Source organism: Lepidochelys olivacea (genome assembly GCF_965140295.1).
Source record: "Lepidochelys olivacea isolate rLepOli2 genome assembly, chromosome: 6".
Classification (NCBI taxonomy): Eukaryota; Metazoa; Chordata; order Testudines; family Cheloniidae; genus Lepidochelys; species Lepidochelys olivacea.
In genome coordinates this window covers 121,650,286-121,664,259 of record NC_140416.1, presented here as the reverse complement: position 1 = coordinate 121,664,259, position 13,974 = coordinate 121,650,286, and the positions used below count along the sequence as shown (strand labels likewise).

Sequence of the window (13,974 nt, the reverse complement as noted above, 5' to 3'; positions counted from 1 at the left end):
CATCATCTGGGTCCAGCACACAGGTCGCGTATTTGACCCTTCTGCTCCAGAGCCTTAAAATTCTGTTTTATGATCCCAGAATTGACTTAGTTCTTTATTTGAAGATTTCCTTTCTTCGTAACAGTCCTCTCCTGGCTCCTTAGGAATTTGATCAAGCTACAACTGCAATCCTTTTACAGAAATCACATGATGGGGTCTGATTTTCATAAAATGAAACACGGGCAGAACTCTTTTGTTTGGCTTTTAATAAAAAGTATCACACTGTTTGCTTCTGATATCAATTATGCAAATGCTTCTGAGCTCACCAAATTCGTTTTAAGTGGCACTCTTTCTTCTCAATACATTATTGCACATATTTTCAGTAGCAGTAAATGGAACACACTTGGCTACTGCAAATTAAGTCTAATGAGAAGTCCAAAATAAGCCCTCAGTCATTTGTGAGACATGTGACCAAAAAGGCAGGGGTCTATGAAAGAGGTTACTTACCTTTGAGAAGAATGTAACTAGTGTCATTTGTGTGAAACCACAAAGATTTATTTTTAATGAAAAAAATACTGAAAGTGTGCCACAGTGTCCATATATTCATTTGAATAGTACAAAGATATGTATATCTGAGAAAAAGTCTTAACACTGTAGAAAATAAATGTGGTTCTTAAATTAAGCCAAAAGAAACCAGTAAAAAAGTAATGTTTTATACACTGGAATAAATGAAGCAATTAGTCAGAGGTAATAATAAATTATAATTACAGTATTTCAAATATTTGTCTCATGCTTTTCCAGCAGCTTCTAAACAAGTTATGTGTAATACACCCTTGAAGTCAGCAGTAAGAATGGTCTTTCAAAGGAACTGTGGGTAATAACCTGTAGATTTGAATAAAGTCTTAGAAAAATGACACCAATGTTTATTATTTACTGGTACATAAAACATAGGAACATGGCAGTTTTAGGTTTGCAGCTAACGTATGTTTTGTTAATGAAAGTTAATTAGTTTCAGTTGACTAATCTTTATATTTTAATGAACTAAACAGCAGTTATGGTCATTAGCATGTGTCACCCAAGCACATTGCACCAACAGTGCTTATGTGATGCTACATCTTCTGGCTTGTTTATACAATCAAAATCATGAGAATTTGGAATAATTTTAGGTCTGTAAATATTTAAAACGAAAGTGTTTTTAAATATAAGTCATTTTTGCTCTTTAAAAACAGGAAAAAAAATCCAAACATGCACTTAAACCTGAAACTTCCATGCCTTAGACGCTATGTTTTAACAGTAAAACATCAGTTTTGTGCCATTTGTTGTAAAATTTCCCACCCTCCACAAAATAAAACAAAACAAAAACAAAAAAAATTCAAACAGGGTCTAAATTTGATTTGTCAGCATCTTCTTGGTCCTGTTTATACATGAAGGTTAGAAGAAAGAGAGCAATATCCATAGATGACCAATATGCAGTGTGCGATGTTACTGCAGACCAGTATCTGCTCTCCACAAGACCTTCCCTGAGCTCAAAATCAATCCTGTGCTCCAGTTCCACTAGAAATGAAACAAAATAGAAACAGGAAGTGTTACTAGGATCCATACTTTGAAAAGAAAAAACACATGCTAATTCTTCTATCATTTGTTTTTGTTTCTACTTGCCTGTATATAAAAAATACCCAATATTCCTGTGCTGAGGGTTTAAAGTGTTCTCATTTTGTAATTAGTATATATATGTATGTATGTTGTGTGTGTGTGCACGTGTACTCACGCATGTATGGTTTTATATATATATATGCAATTACTACAAATAATACAATATTGATGGATAGATCACACAGAAAACACTGAAGGTCGGGAAAGAACAGTTTTTTAACAACCTTAATCTTCATTGTAACTAGCTGGAATTACTTGGGAGATGTCCTGATCTTTTCTTCTAAAAAACAGGCTTAGGCCAAGATTTTCAAAAGTGACTAGAGATACACTGATAAGTTAATTTTTAGGGGCCCAACTTAAGACACCTTGAAGGTTCTCAGATTTTCAGAAAGTATGGAGCATCCGCCCTTTGAAAATAAGGCTCCTTTAGGATGTCTCAAGTTAGGCACCGAAACAAATAAAGGTACCCGACAATCACTGACACTTCTGAAAATTTCAGACTAACAGCCATGTTAGTCTGTATTCGCAAAAAGAAAAGGAGGACTTGTGGCACCTTAGAGACTAACCAATTTATCTGAGCATAAGCTTTTGTGAGCTACAGCTCACTTCATCGGATGCATGGCTTTAGTCCCAGTCCCTATTCAGAAAGTCAGTCCTTTTAAGTTTCCAGATTTTTGCAAAATGTTTCGGCAGCTGTTCTTTTATTTCAACAGCTATACCACACACATCAAAGCAGCCTTTACTGCACATTTAACTGGCTTAGTTGCTACCACAATTAACACACTGTTGCAACTCATTTGCAGAGATTTTCTTAGCTCTAAAGGAGCAACCGCATGAAATGGATAAGCTAAAATCCTAGTTAGCCACAAAGGCCAAAAAACATACTGGAGAAAAATAGAATTGCTTGTCAAAGCCATTGGCACAAAGGGTAAAAAACTATATCATCACTCAAAATCTCCACAATCAAGATATCAACAACATTCAGGGAGGTATAGGGCTTAATATTTTCCAACCAACATCTAACTGGTTTCCAAATACAGTAATTCAGATGACTCTGGTTTCTCTGCAAGCAAACTGCTAAAACACTTTTATCTCTTGGCGATTTCACTACAGAACCTTGGGATACAAGCAAGATTTACACACATCCATGCAGCAGGCCTTTCTGAAGTTAACACTTCAGCCATGGATTGAGTCAGCCTGGCTGGGCTAAACTGTGGGATCTCCATCTATGGAACACAATAGAGAGATACAGGGTTTGGGTGGCAAGGCTGGAGTTGCTGAGTTTCCTGAAAAGAACCCCCCAATAGGATTTAACAACGATCACTGTTACTCCTCCATATTTTCCCTAAATTTAAAATTAAACCTATGCCCTGTACGATGAATGAGTCACTCAGATTATCTGTTGAAGCTAGCTCTGATCTAGCTAACTGATGTACCATGTGGATGCTACCACAAGATGCAGCACGGCTTATATTCTTGACTCATCTGTTACTACAGAGATAATTTAAGATGCACAAGCCCAATCCAAAGCCCACGTTGACAACACTTACATTTTTCAGAAAAGGAAAAACAAAACTTCAGCTTTATCTTAATGCCAACATTAAAATTGTCAGAGTGAAACATCTGACTGCACATATAGAGCTTTGACTTCCTATGATTATTTAAAGTCATCTCTTTGAACTTGATTGACTGGGCAGTACTGTGTATATGAATATAGGGAAAACACCTTTGAGAGCGTGTGAAGTCAAAAAAGATGAAATAAGGGGTCACTGAAAAATTGTTGAAAGTTCAGATTAGACTAAATTTTTGACAGTAAATGCCTTGACAATAGAGTGACTGAAAGTTTTGAAATTAATTTGATCAACATTTTGAATTTTGGCATAGAAAGTGCTCTCTTTTTCATAAAAGCTTTTGCTAAATTTTTGTCCTGTATTTGGACCAGCTCTGTTAGGGGCAAGGACTGTGTCTCTCTCTTTATTTTGTACATCACCAAAAAGTATGTCTTAGTGCCAGACATATACTGGAGAATTTAAAAAAATGCATTCTACTATAAATGAAACTGGATTTCTCTGAGGCAATTATGTTGAATTTTTCCAATGATCTTTTAGAGACCATTGTAGCAGAGAATGGACAGTAGAAGCTCAGAGTTATGAACACCAGAGTTACGGACTGACCAGTCAACCACACACCTCATTTGGAACCAGAAGTACGCAATCAGGCAGCAGCAGAGAAAAAAATAAAAAGCAAGAAAGCAAATACAGTGCAGGTTTCAGAGTAGCAGCCGTGTTAGTCTGTATTCGCAAAAAGAAAAGGAGTACTTGTGGCACCTTAGAAACTAACCAATTTATTTGAGCATAAGCTTTTGTGAACTACAACTCAAGGTACCTTAGAGACTAACAAATGCTCAAATAAGTTTTTTAGTCTCTAAGGTATCACAAATACTCCTTTTCTTTTTGCAAATACAGTACAGTGCTAACCATAAACTACTAAAAAAATAAAGGGAAAGCAGGATTTTAATCCTGAATAGTAAAGTTTCAAAGCTGTATTAAGTCAATGTTCAGTTGTACTTTTGAAAGAACCACCATAATGTTTCGTTCAGAGTTACGAACATTTCAGAGTTACAAACAACCTCTGTTCCCGATGTGTTCATAACTCTGAGGTTCTACTGTACTAGCTAAAGTTCTGTGAAATATATGTACCATTTAAAGAGCAAAAGAAAAAAAAAGAACAGATCAAAGATTTAAGCCTCTGGAAATAATTGAAAAATATTTAATGAATGGGAATGAACCCAATTTTTACCATAAAGCTACCCAGGAAACAATTTAATAGGAGCATATGTTTGTTATAACACACACATTTCCATGTCCCCCGTTCCCCCCACAACAAATCCATCCAAAGTCAACTTAAAAAACAGTCTCCATTTCCAAAAGAGAAGCCAGAAGATACAGCTAGCTGCTAAATGTAAAGGTACACTAACATGTGGGGTCAAGGAAGCCAGAGCTGCTGTGTGGGAAGGTCGGCATTCCAACAGTAGAATGAATGGCAACTGGCTTCTTGTCTTCGCCTTCTGTTCCGTCTTTTCCAGTCTCAGAAGTTTGTGAAGTGGGTGCACTAGATCGGCCAAATCTTGAGAACAACATCCCTCCAAGACCCTTCCCAATGCTAGCAGCTCCTGCATTCAGCACAAAACAGGACAGGCACCATGACTGTTAAATCATACCACAAATTAAAGTGGCTGTAACACTCATCAATTACAGCTGAATGAAAGAGAAAGAAAAACACTACTCATGTTTTTCCAGGGTGGAAACAACAGCTTATTTAAATTAAGTCTACATTTTTTATCATGTGACTCACATCTAGTGTACAATCAAGGTTATAATTCAGAAACTGTAGCCAGGGAAACAAAAATATGCAAGAACAGTTTTGGACCCCCCCCTCAAAAATATCCAATACTGAAAAGGTCTATTTTAATTCCTGTTTTACAGACAAATTCTTTTACGATCTCATTCATTTTGCAACACACTGGGTTTGGGTACTTCACAATATTTACAGTACCTTCTATGTGAAAGAAGAATCACATTATCATCTTTAATGAGAGGACACTCCTTTCATCAACTTCTTATGCTTGCACTATTTCTAGAGAGACTTAGAAGTGCTATATCATCACTGAAAGGGGATGATTATTGTTTGAGAATCACTGCATGAAAGTTTAAGATAGTTTACAGATTCATAACCTTAAGAATGATAACATTTTCTCCTGACAGGTTTCAGAGTAGCAGCCGTGTTAGTCTGTATTCGCAAAAAGAAAAGGAGTACTTGTGGCACCTTAGAGACTAACCAATTTATTTCAGCATAAGCTTTCGCGAGCTACAGCTCACTTCATCGGATGCATGAAGATGAAGTGAACTGGAGCTCACGAAAGCTTATGCTCAAATAAATTGGTTAGTCTCTAAGATTTTCTCCTGACTTTGCTGCCATCTTGTGGCTATGTTAAAAAGCTACTTTCATAGTAAAATGACGTTAAATATACAGATCTTACATAGAAAAAAAAGCTATGTAGTGAGATGTCAGATCTTGCTTAGAAGTATTCTATAAATCAGACTAATTCCTTAAGCAGATAGAAAATAAAGATTTACTTGCTCAGTAGGGAAGAAACTCAAGAGCAAGCTACCTTGCTTAAACTTCTTTCTAGTTATTTTAGTATAAAACCCAAACAGTGTAGGCCCACCCTGAGCAATGCTCTTAGGCACATACTTAACTTTAAGTACATGAGTAACCCCATCAAAAGCAAAAGAGACTGTTTATATGTTCAAGGGTAAGCTAGTGCTTAAGCTGGATCAGGATGCTAAAGGACAATGAAGGGGACAGAAAAACATGTCAGGTTAGAATTTTGCACCTGGAAATTCATGTTATATTAAGTTAAACGAAGACCAACATTTCTCATTACTAACCAAGGACCTTGCTGCCACTTGCCAATACTGTGAAATGTGATTTTAATGCAAACATTTTAATTCTTCATGCTGCTAACTGATAACATTTGATTATTAGATACTGACTATTAACCCATCAGGAGGTTATTTCAATTAAACATGCAACAAATAAGACAGCAGTAGCAAAAAAATAACATTGGCTGTAGTTAATATAAACATCCCATTCCCTTAAATAAAAGTTTATTTGGATTTAAATTAGCACTGCACATATGGTGTGGAAGTACAGGAAAGATACCACAACAGCACATTTATTGTTATGCCTTCAATATCACAAAGGAAAAAAATGAAGCTTTGTATGAAAATAGGGCTCTATTAACAATTAATCAAAATGTTATTGCATGAAACCTAATTGAAAAGTGTTATGTACATATGAAAAGATTTAATTAGCAGTTACCTAATATACTTGCTTTGCCTATATTTGTTATTGACTCCCCATAATGGCGTCGAACCATGACTGGTGAAGTAGCTGGGCTTGGTATGGTTGGTATACTTTCACTCTCGGTGACTGAGGTAGGTTCTTTTGTTGGGTTGAGAAAGCTTGGCTTCATGTGCTCATAAGGTAGAGGGTTTGCAGTGTTGTACCAGTGGATCTGGACAGGTGAAATGTTGCTGTAGTGTTTCAAAATTAAAGGTTCTAGTCTATAGGCCTGCAAGATAAATTCAAGAGAAGAAAATCCTGAGCAGTGACATACACTGCAGATTAAATTTACTTACCAATATATAGCGCTCTTCATCCTCAAACTACTGAACAAACACTAATGATTCATCCTCACAGTCCCCTGGGGATGAATGGATAAACAGCAGCAACCCCATTTTACAGAAGAGATACATATAAAAACTAAAATAACTTGCCAAAGGCAATAAAGTGAGTCAGTGGGATAGTCAGAATTAGAACTCAGGAGTTCGTTGCTCCCAATCCCTGTCACTCTGTTAAGAAAAGAAATCTTGCTCTGTTACAGCAAATTAATAGCCAGAAATTGACTAATGTTGAAGATACACTGTGGTCATATTTGTTTTCACTTTCTGGGAAAACTGACTCGTTTCCTCGCTGCTTATGCATATATCCTTGTATATTACTCTGCAACACTGCTACTACCATATTGTTTAATCAGAAGTGAAAAGTACCGTTAATATTACAGCACAGCAAAATACTTTCATTTCTATATGGATAAACGGATTCTGCATTTCACAGCAAATCATTAAAACTGGCTATTTAATTTTGCTTGCACAAGCTGAACAAACAGATTTATTATGCAAATGTGGCAATTGTAGACACAATTTAGGTAGCGAGCTTTGAAAGTGTGAGGAGTAAGATAGAAGCCTGATTACACTTATTTTCAACAGAAGCCATTTCTGCACAGTACAGGTGACAGCAAGTTTTACTTTTCTGGCATCTCCTTACTTGCTCTGTAACTCACCACTGAACAAAATCTAGGTAATCTTTAGGGTAAAGAACAAATGGTTGTAGCCTGGATCAAATGTGTAGGGAGTGGCCACGCTTGCCTTTGAATTAATTGGCACTCAATTAACTCGAGGTAAAAAAAGTGTACTGTAGATGTATTCAATGAGCAGCTCTTCAGTAGATGGGCTGTGGTGGAGAGGGAGAAATAAAGACTTATGGCCCTAATTCAGCAAACCATTTAAACGTGTGATTAGTTCAACTGAACTTTAATTAGACCATTCATGAGCTTACATACTTTACTGAATTGGGGCCTATAGTGAGATAAAAGTAGTAGACTGGATGGGTAAGTCACAGTCCCGTGATGGCTTTTATATTCAGAAAATTCCAATATCCTTAACTGTGTTTCAGGGAGCAGAGATCTTGGCCTCACTTTTGGGATATGTATTTGGCTAGGGCCAGATGACAGGATGGCACGTCAGTTCTCTAGGGCCCCCGTCACCAAGAGTTAAACAGCAGTTTTCTTTAAAATAAATCCTTCTTACATGGATCGCGCTGCAGCAGCAGTCAGATAAGCTAGCAGAATGTTAGGAACGGCTAGGAAAGGGATAGTAAGACAGTAAATATTATGCCTTTATATAAATCCATGGTATGCCCACACCTTGAATACTGCATGCAGTTTCTGTCACCCCATCTCAAAAAATACACATTAAAACTGGAAAAGATACACAGAAGGGTAACAAAAAAAGATTAATTTCAGAGTAACTGCCGTGTTAGTCTGTATTCGCAAAAAGAAAAGGAGTACTTGTGGCACCTTAGAGACTAACCAATTTATTTGAGCATAAGCAGCAGGAGAGAGAGAGAGAGTGTGTGTGTGTGTGTGTGTGTATGTAGAAAACCTGGATTTGTGCTGGAAATGGCCCAACGTGATTATCATACACATTGTAAGGAGAGTGATCACTTTAGATAAGCTATTACCAGCAGGAGAGTGGGGTGGGGGGAGGTATTTTTTCATGCTTTGTGTGTATAAAAAGATCTTCTACACTTTCCACAGTATGCATCCGATGAAGTGAGCTGTAGCTCACGAAAGCTTATGCTCAAATAAATTGGTTAGTCTCTAAGGTGCCACAAGTACTCCTTTTCTTTTTAAAAATGATTAACGGTATAGAACAGCTTCCAGATGAAGAGATATTAAAAAGACTGGGACTGTTCAGCTTTGAAAAAGAGATGACTAAGGGGGGACGTGACTGAAGTCTATAAAATCATGACTGGTGTGGAGAAAGTGAAAAAGGAAGTGTTGTTTAACCCTTCCCATAACACAAGAACTAGGGGTCACTCAATGAAATTAATAGGCAGCAGGTTTAAAACAAATGAAAGGAAGTACTTCTTCACACAACACACTTGTTCCCAGGGAATATTGTGAAGGCCAAAACTGTATCTGGGATTTAAAAAGAATGAGGTAAATTTATGGAGGATAGATCCATCAATGGCTATTACCCAAGATGCTGGCGCGCAATCCCATGCTCTGGGTGTCCCTCAGCCTCTGACTGCCAAATGCTGGGAATGGATGACCGGGGACGGATCGCTTGATAATTGCCCTGTTCTATTCATTCCTTTTGAAGCCTCTGGCATTGGCCACTGTCGGAAGACAGGATACGGGCTAGATGGACCATTGGTTTGACCCAGCATGGCCATTCTTATGTTCTTATATAAAAAAGGTATTAGCCCATTAACAAAGCCTGTATCATGCATGCGCCTAATTAAAAATTTCCAGCTGAAATTATATGCAGCGTTATTGTAGCCACGTCGGTTCCAGGATATTAGAGAGACAAGTTGGTCGAGGTAATATCTTCTTTTGTTGAACCAACTTCTGTTGGGGGAGAAACAAGCTTTCAAGGCACATAGAGGCTTGATGTGCATTACATATTTACTTTGGTATAACTACGTTGTCGCTCAGGGGTGTGAAAAATCCATACCCCTAAGCAACGTAGTTATGACTACTGTAATCCCCCCTGTAGAGTTTCAGTTATTAAGCCGACGGGAGAGCTTTCTGCATCGGTGCAGCTGCGCTGATGTAAATTTGTAGTGTAGACCTGTCCTCAGAGCGTCACAGCTATAAGGCAGTGAGTGGAAGACTGCCTAGGATTGCTGAAGGAAGACTCGTACCCAGGAAGGAGAAACACATATAGTGACCTGGCTGGAGGGCCAAGTCATGAAGAAGGAGCACCTGGAGTTGCAGATACAGGTGGAGAGACTGCCAGAGGAAAGCACAGCACCTGGAAGGAGCTAATCCCCAGAGAAGCCAGGAGAGGTGAACCTTGTAAGTGGACCCTGTGACAATGAGGTACACTACACGTTGTGGGACTTCTGGATCTTGAAAGGCGTGTTGTGGGGGGCGTAGATCATTGTAGCAGGGGAGCTATGTCTGCAAGTTTTGCATCTGTTCTGGCAGGGTCTGGTGCTGCTTTGAGTTGGTGTGTCCTGGTCTGTGGGGAGCTTGCTTCTGATGATGAGCTTGGAGAGGTTGGAGGGGAGGGGGTTGTTTGAAGGTCAGAAAAATGGGTTCAGGAAAGATTTCATTCAGGATGGGGTCATTGAGTCTGGATTGTAGTTTGATGATAACCCCATATGGATTCCAGGATGGGGTGGTAGGTGACAACCAGGGGTGTGCAGTAGGAGGGGGGTTTATTTCTGTATTGAAGCAGGTTCTCTTGGGTATTTGGCTGGCCCATTACATGATGTGATCTACTTCTCTACAAGGACACTGCACCCTTTTTGTCCTATGACTACAGGGGAATTAACGGGCCAATTCACCTTGAATGGTCTCTTAGAATATGGGTTAACCACTTATGCTAAATAATCTGTTCAATCTCTTATTTAGCTGTGACACTGAGTACCTTTCCCAGCCCTGAAGAAGAGCTCTGTGTAGCTCGAAAGCTGGTTTCTCTCACGAACAGAAGTTGGTCCAATAAAAGATATCACCTCACCCACCTTTTCTCTCCAACTGAAATTGTACTTTTGCATGCCAGCGGAAATATACATTGGAATTTTCAGATTGTCTTAATAAATAGCTCACTTATTGCATATGGATCAAAGGCTAATTTTCAAAAGTCATTACCTATTGATCTGTGATCATATTGATTTTCATTAAGGAATTACATTCAGCATGACCCTTTCAGTTTTCTTTGTTTTCATAAGGTAGGAAAGTATTTTGCATCTGAGCAGTATGACTGCTCAGAGCTCCGGTACGAAACTGCAGAAAAACCTGAGTGTCTCTGGATTAAGTTTAGAAGTGTGAGCAACAAGAGTGATGTAGTGGTGGGAATCTGCTATAGATCACCGGACCAGGGGGATGAGGTGGATGAGGCTTTCTTCCGGCAACTCGCAGAAGCTACTAGATTGCACGCCCTAGTTCTCATGGGTGACTTTAATTTTCCTGATATCTGCTGGGAGAGCAATACAGCAGTGCATAGACAATCTAGGAAGTTTTTGGAAAGCGTAGGGGACAATTTCCTGGTGCAAGTGCCAGACGAGCCAACTGGGGGGGAGCTTTTCTTGACCAGCTGCTTACAAACAGGGAAGAATTAGTGGGGGAAGCAAAAGTGGACGGGAATCTGGGAGGCAGTGACCATGAGTTGGTTGAGTTCAGGATCCTGACATAGGGAAGAAAGGTAAGCAGCAGGATATGGACCCTGGACTTCAGGAAAGCAGACTTCGACTCCCTCAGGCAACGGATGGGTAGGATCCCCTGGGGGACTAACATGAAAGGGAAAGGAGTCCAGGAGAGCTGGCTGTATTTCAAGGAATCCCTGTTGAGGTTACAGGGACAAACCATCCCGATGAGTCGAAAGAATAGTAAATATGGCAGGCGACCAGCTTGGCTTAACGGTGAAATCTTAGCGGATCTTAAACATAAAAAAGAAGCTTACAAGAAGTGGAAAGTTGGACATATGACCAGGGAAGAGTATAAAAATATTGCTCGGGCATGTAGGAATGAAATCAGGAGGGCCAAATCGCACCTGGAGCTGCAGCTAGCAAGAGATGTCAAGAGTAACAAGAAGCGTTTCTTCAGGTATGTTGGCAACAAGAAAAAAGCCAAGGAAAGTGTGGGCCCCTTACTGAATGAGGGAGGCAACCTAGTGACAGAGGATGTGGAAAAAGCTAATGTGCTCAATGCTTTTTTTGCTTCTGTCTTCACTAACAAGGACAGCTCCCAGACTGCTGCGCTGGGCATCACAACATGGGGAATAGATGGCCAGCCCTCTGTGGAGAAAGAGGTGGTTAGGGACTATTTAGAGAAGCTGGACGTGCACAAGTCCATGGGGCCGGATGAGTTGCAACTGAGAGTGCTAAAGGAATTGGCGGCTGTGATTGCAGAGCCATTGGCCATTATCTTTGAAAACTCGTGGCGAACGGGGGAAGTCCCAGATGACTGGAAAAAGGCTAATGTAGTGCCAATCTTTAAAAAAGGGAAGAAGGAGGATCCTGGGAACTACAGGCCAGTCAGCCTCACCTCAGTCCCCAGAAAAATCATGGAGCAGGTCCTCAAGGAATCAATCCTGAAGCACTTACATGAGAGGAAAGTGATCAGGAACAGTCAGCATGGATTCACCAAGGGAAGGTCATGCCTGACGAATCTAATCACCTTCTATGATGAGATTACTGGTTCTGTGGATGAAGGAAAGCAGTGGATGTATTGTTTCTTGACTTTAGCAAAGCTTTTGACACGGTCTCCCACAGTATTCTTGTCAGTAAGTTAAAGAAGTATGGGCTGGATGAATGCACTATAAGGTGGATAGAAAGTTGGCTAGATTGTCAGGCTCAACGGGTAGTGATCAATGGCTCCATGTCTAGTTGACAGCCGGTGTCAAGTGGAGTGCCCCAGGGGTCGGTCCTGGGGCCGGTTTTGTTCAATATCTTCATAAATGATCTGGAGGATGGTGTGGATTGCAGTCTCAGCAAATTTGCGGATGATACAAAACTGGGAGGAGTGGTAGATACGCTGGAGGGCAGGGATAGGATACAGAGGGACCTAGACAAATTGGAGGATTGGGCCAAAAGAAATCTGATGAGGTTCAATAAGGATAAGTGCAGGGTCCTGCACTTAGGACGGAAGAACCCAATGCACAGCTACAGACTAGGGACCGAATGGCTAGGCAGCAGTTCTGCGGAAAAGGACCTAGGGGTGACAGTGGACGAGAAGCTGGATATGAGTCAGCAGTGTGCCCTTGTTGCCAAGAAGGCCAATGGCATTTTGGGATGTATAAGTAGGGGCATAGTGAGCAGATCGAGGGACGTGATCATCCCCCTCTATTCGACATTGGTGAGGCCTCATCTGGAGTACTGTGTCCAGTTTTGGGCCCCACACTACAAGAAGGATGTGGATAAATTGGAGAGAATCCAGCGAAGGGCAACAAAAATGATTAGGGGTCTGGAACACATGACTTATGAGGAGAGGCTGAGGGAACTGGGATTGTTTAGTTTGCAGAAGAGAAGAATGAGGGGGGATTTGATAGCTGCTTTCAACTACCTGAGAGGTGGTTCCAGAGAGGATGGTTCTAGACTATTCTCAGTGGTAGCAGAGGACAGGACAAGGAGTAATGGTCTCAAGTTGCAGTGGGGGAGGTTTAGGTTGGATATTAGGAAAAACTTTTTCACTAGGAGGGTGGTGAAACACTGGAATGCGTTACCTAGGGAGGTGGTAGAATCTCCTTCCTTAGAAGTTTTTAAGGTCAGGCTTGACAAAGCCCTGGCTGGGATGATTTAATTGGGGATTGGTCCTGCTTTGAGCAGGGGGTTGGACTAGATGACCTCCTGAGGTCCCTTCCAACCCTGATATTCTATGATTCTATGATCTTCCGAGTCCATGTAAAGAATAGGAGTACTTGTGGCACCTTAGAGACTAACCAATTTATTTGAGCATGAGCTTTCGTGAGCTACACCTCACTTCATCGGATGCATACCGTGGAAACTGCAGAAGACATTATATACACAGAGACCATGAAACAATACCTCCTCCCACCCCACTCTCCTGCTGGTAATAGCTTATCTAAAGTGATCATCAAGTTGGGCCATTTCCAGTACAAATCCAGGTTTTCTCACCCTCCGCCCCCACACAAACTCACTCTCCTGCTGGTAATAGCCCATCCAAAGTGACCACTCTCCTCACAATGTGTATGAAAATCAAGGTGGGCCACTTCCAGCACAAATACTGGTTTTCTCACCCCCCCACCCCCTTTTTTTTTCAAAAAAAAAAAAAAAAAAAAAAAAAAACACACAAAAACTCACTCTCCTGCTGGTAATAGCTTATCCAAAGCAACCACTCTCCCTACAATGTGCATGATAATCAAGGTGGGCCATTTCCAGCACAAATACAGATTTTCTCACCCCCCCACCCCCATACACACACAAACTCACTCTCCTGCTGGCAATAGCTCATCCAAACTGACCACT

At 40.3% G+C, this 13,974-nt stretch overlaps 1 protein-coding gene across 2 annotated transcripts in view; it reads right to left on the bottom strand.

Moving 5' to 3' along the window:
- Positions 1-720: 720 nt before the first annotated feature.
- DDHD1 (DDHD domain containing 1) overlaps positions 721-13,974 on the bottom strand; it is a 121,954-nt gene continuing 108,700 nt past the window's right edge. For both annotated transcript variants that reach the window (XM_084631389.1, XM_084631390.1), the window contains 3 exons: positions 6,517-6,769; positions 4,610-4,804; positions 721-1,533 (listed from right to left, as the gene is read on the bottom strand). In XM_084631389.1, the coding sequence (XP_084487515.1) occupies positions 1,352-1,533; positions 4,610-4,804; positions 6,517-6,769 (630 nt within the window). In that variant the 3' untranslated portion in view covers positions 721-1,351. The remainder of the gene's footprint in view (positions 1,534-4,609; positions 4,805-6,516; positions 6,770-13,974) is intronic.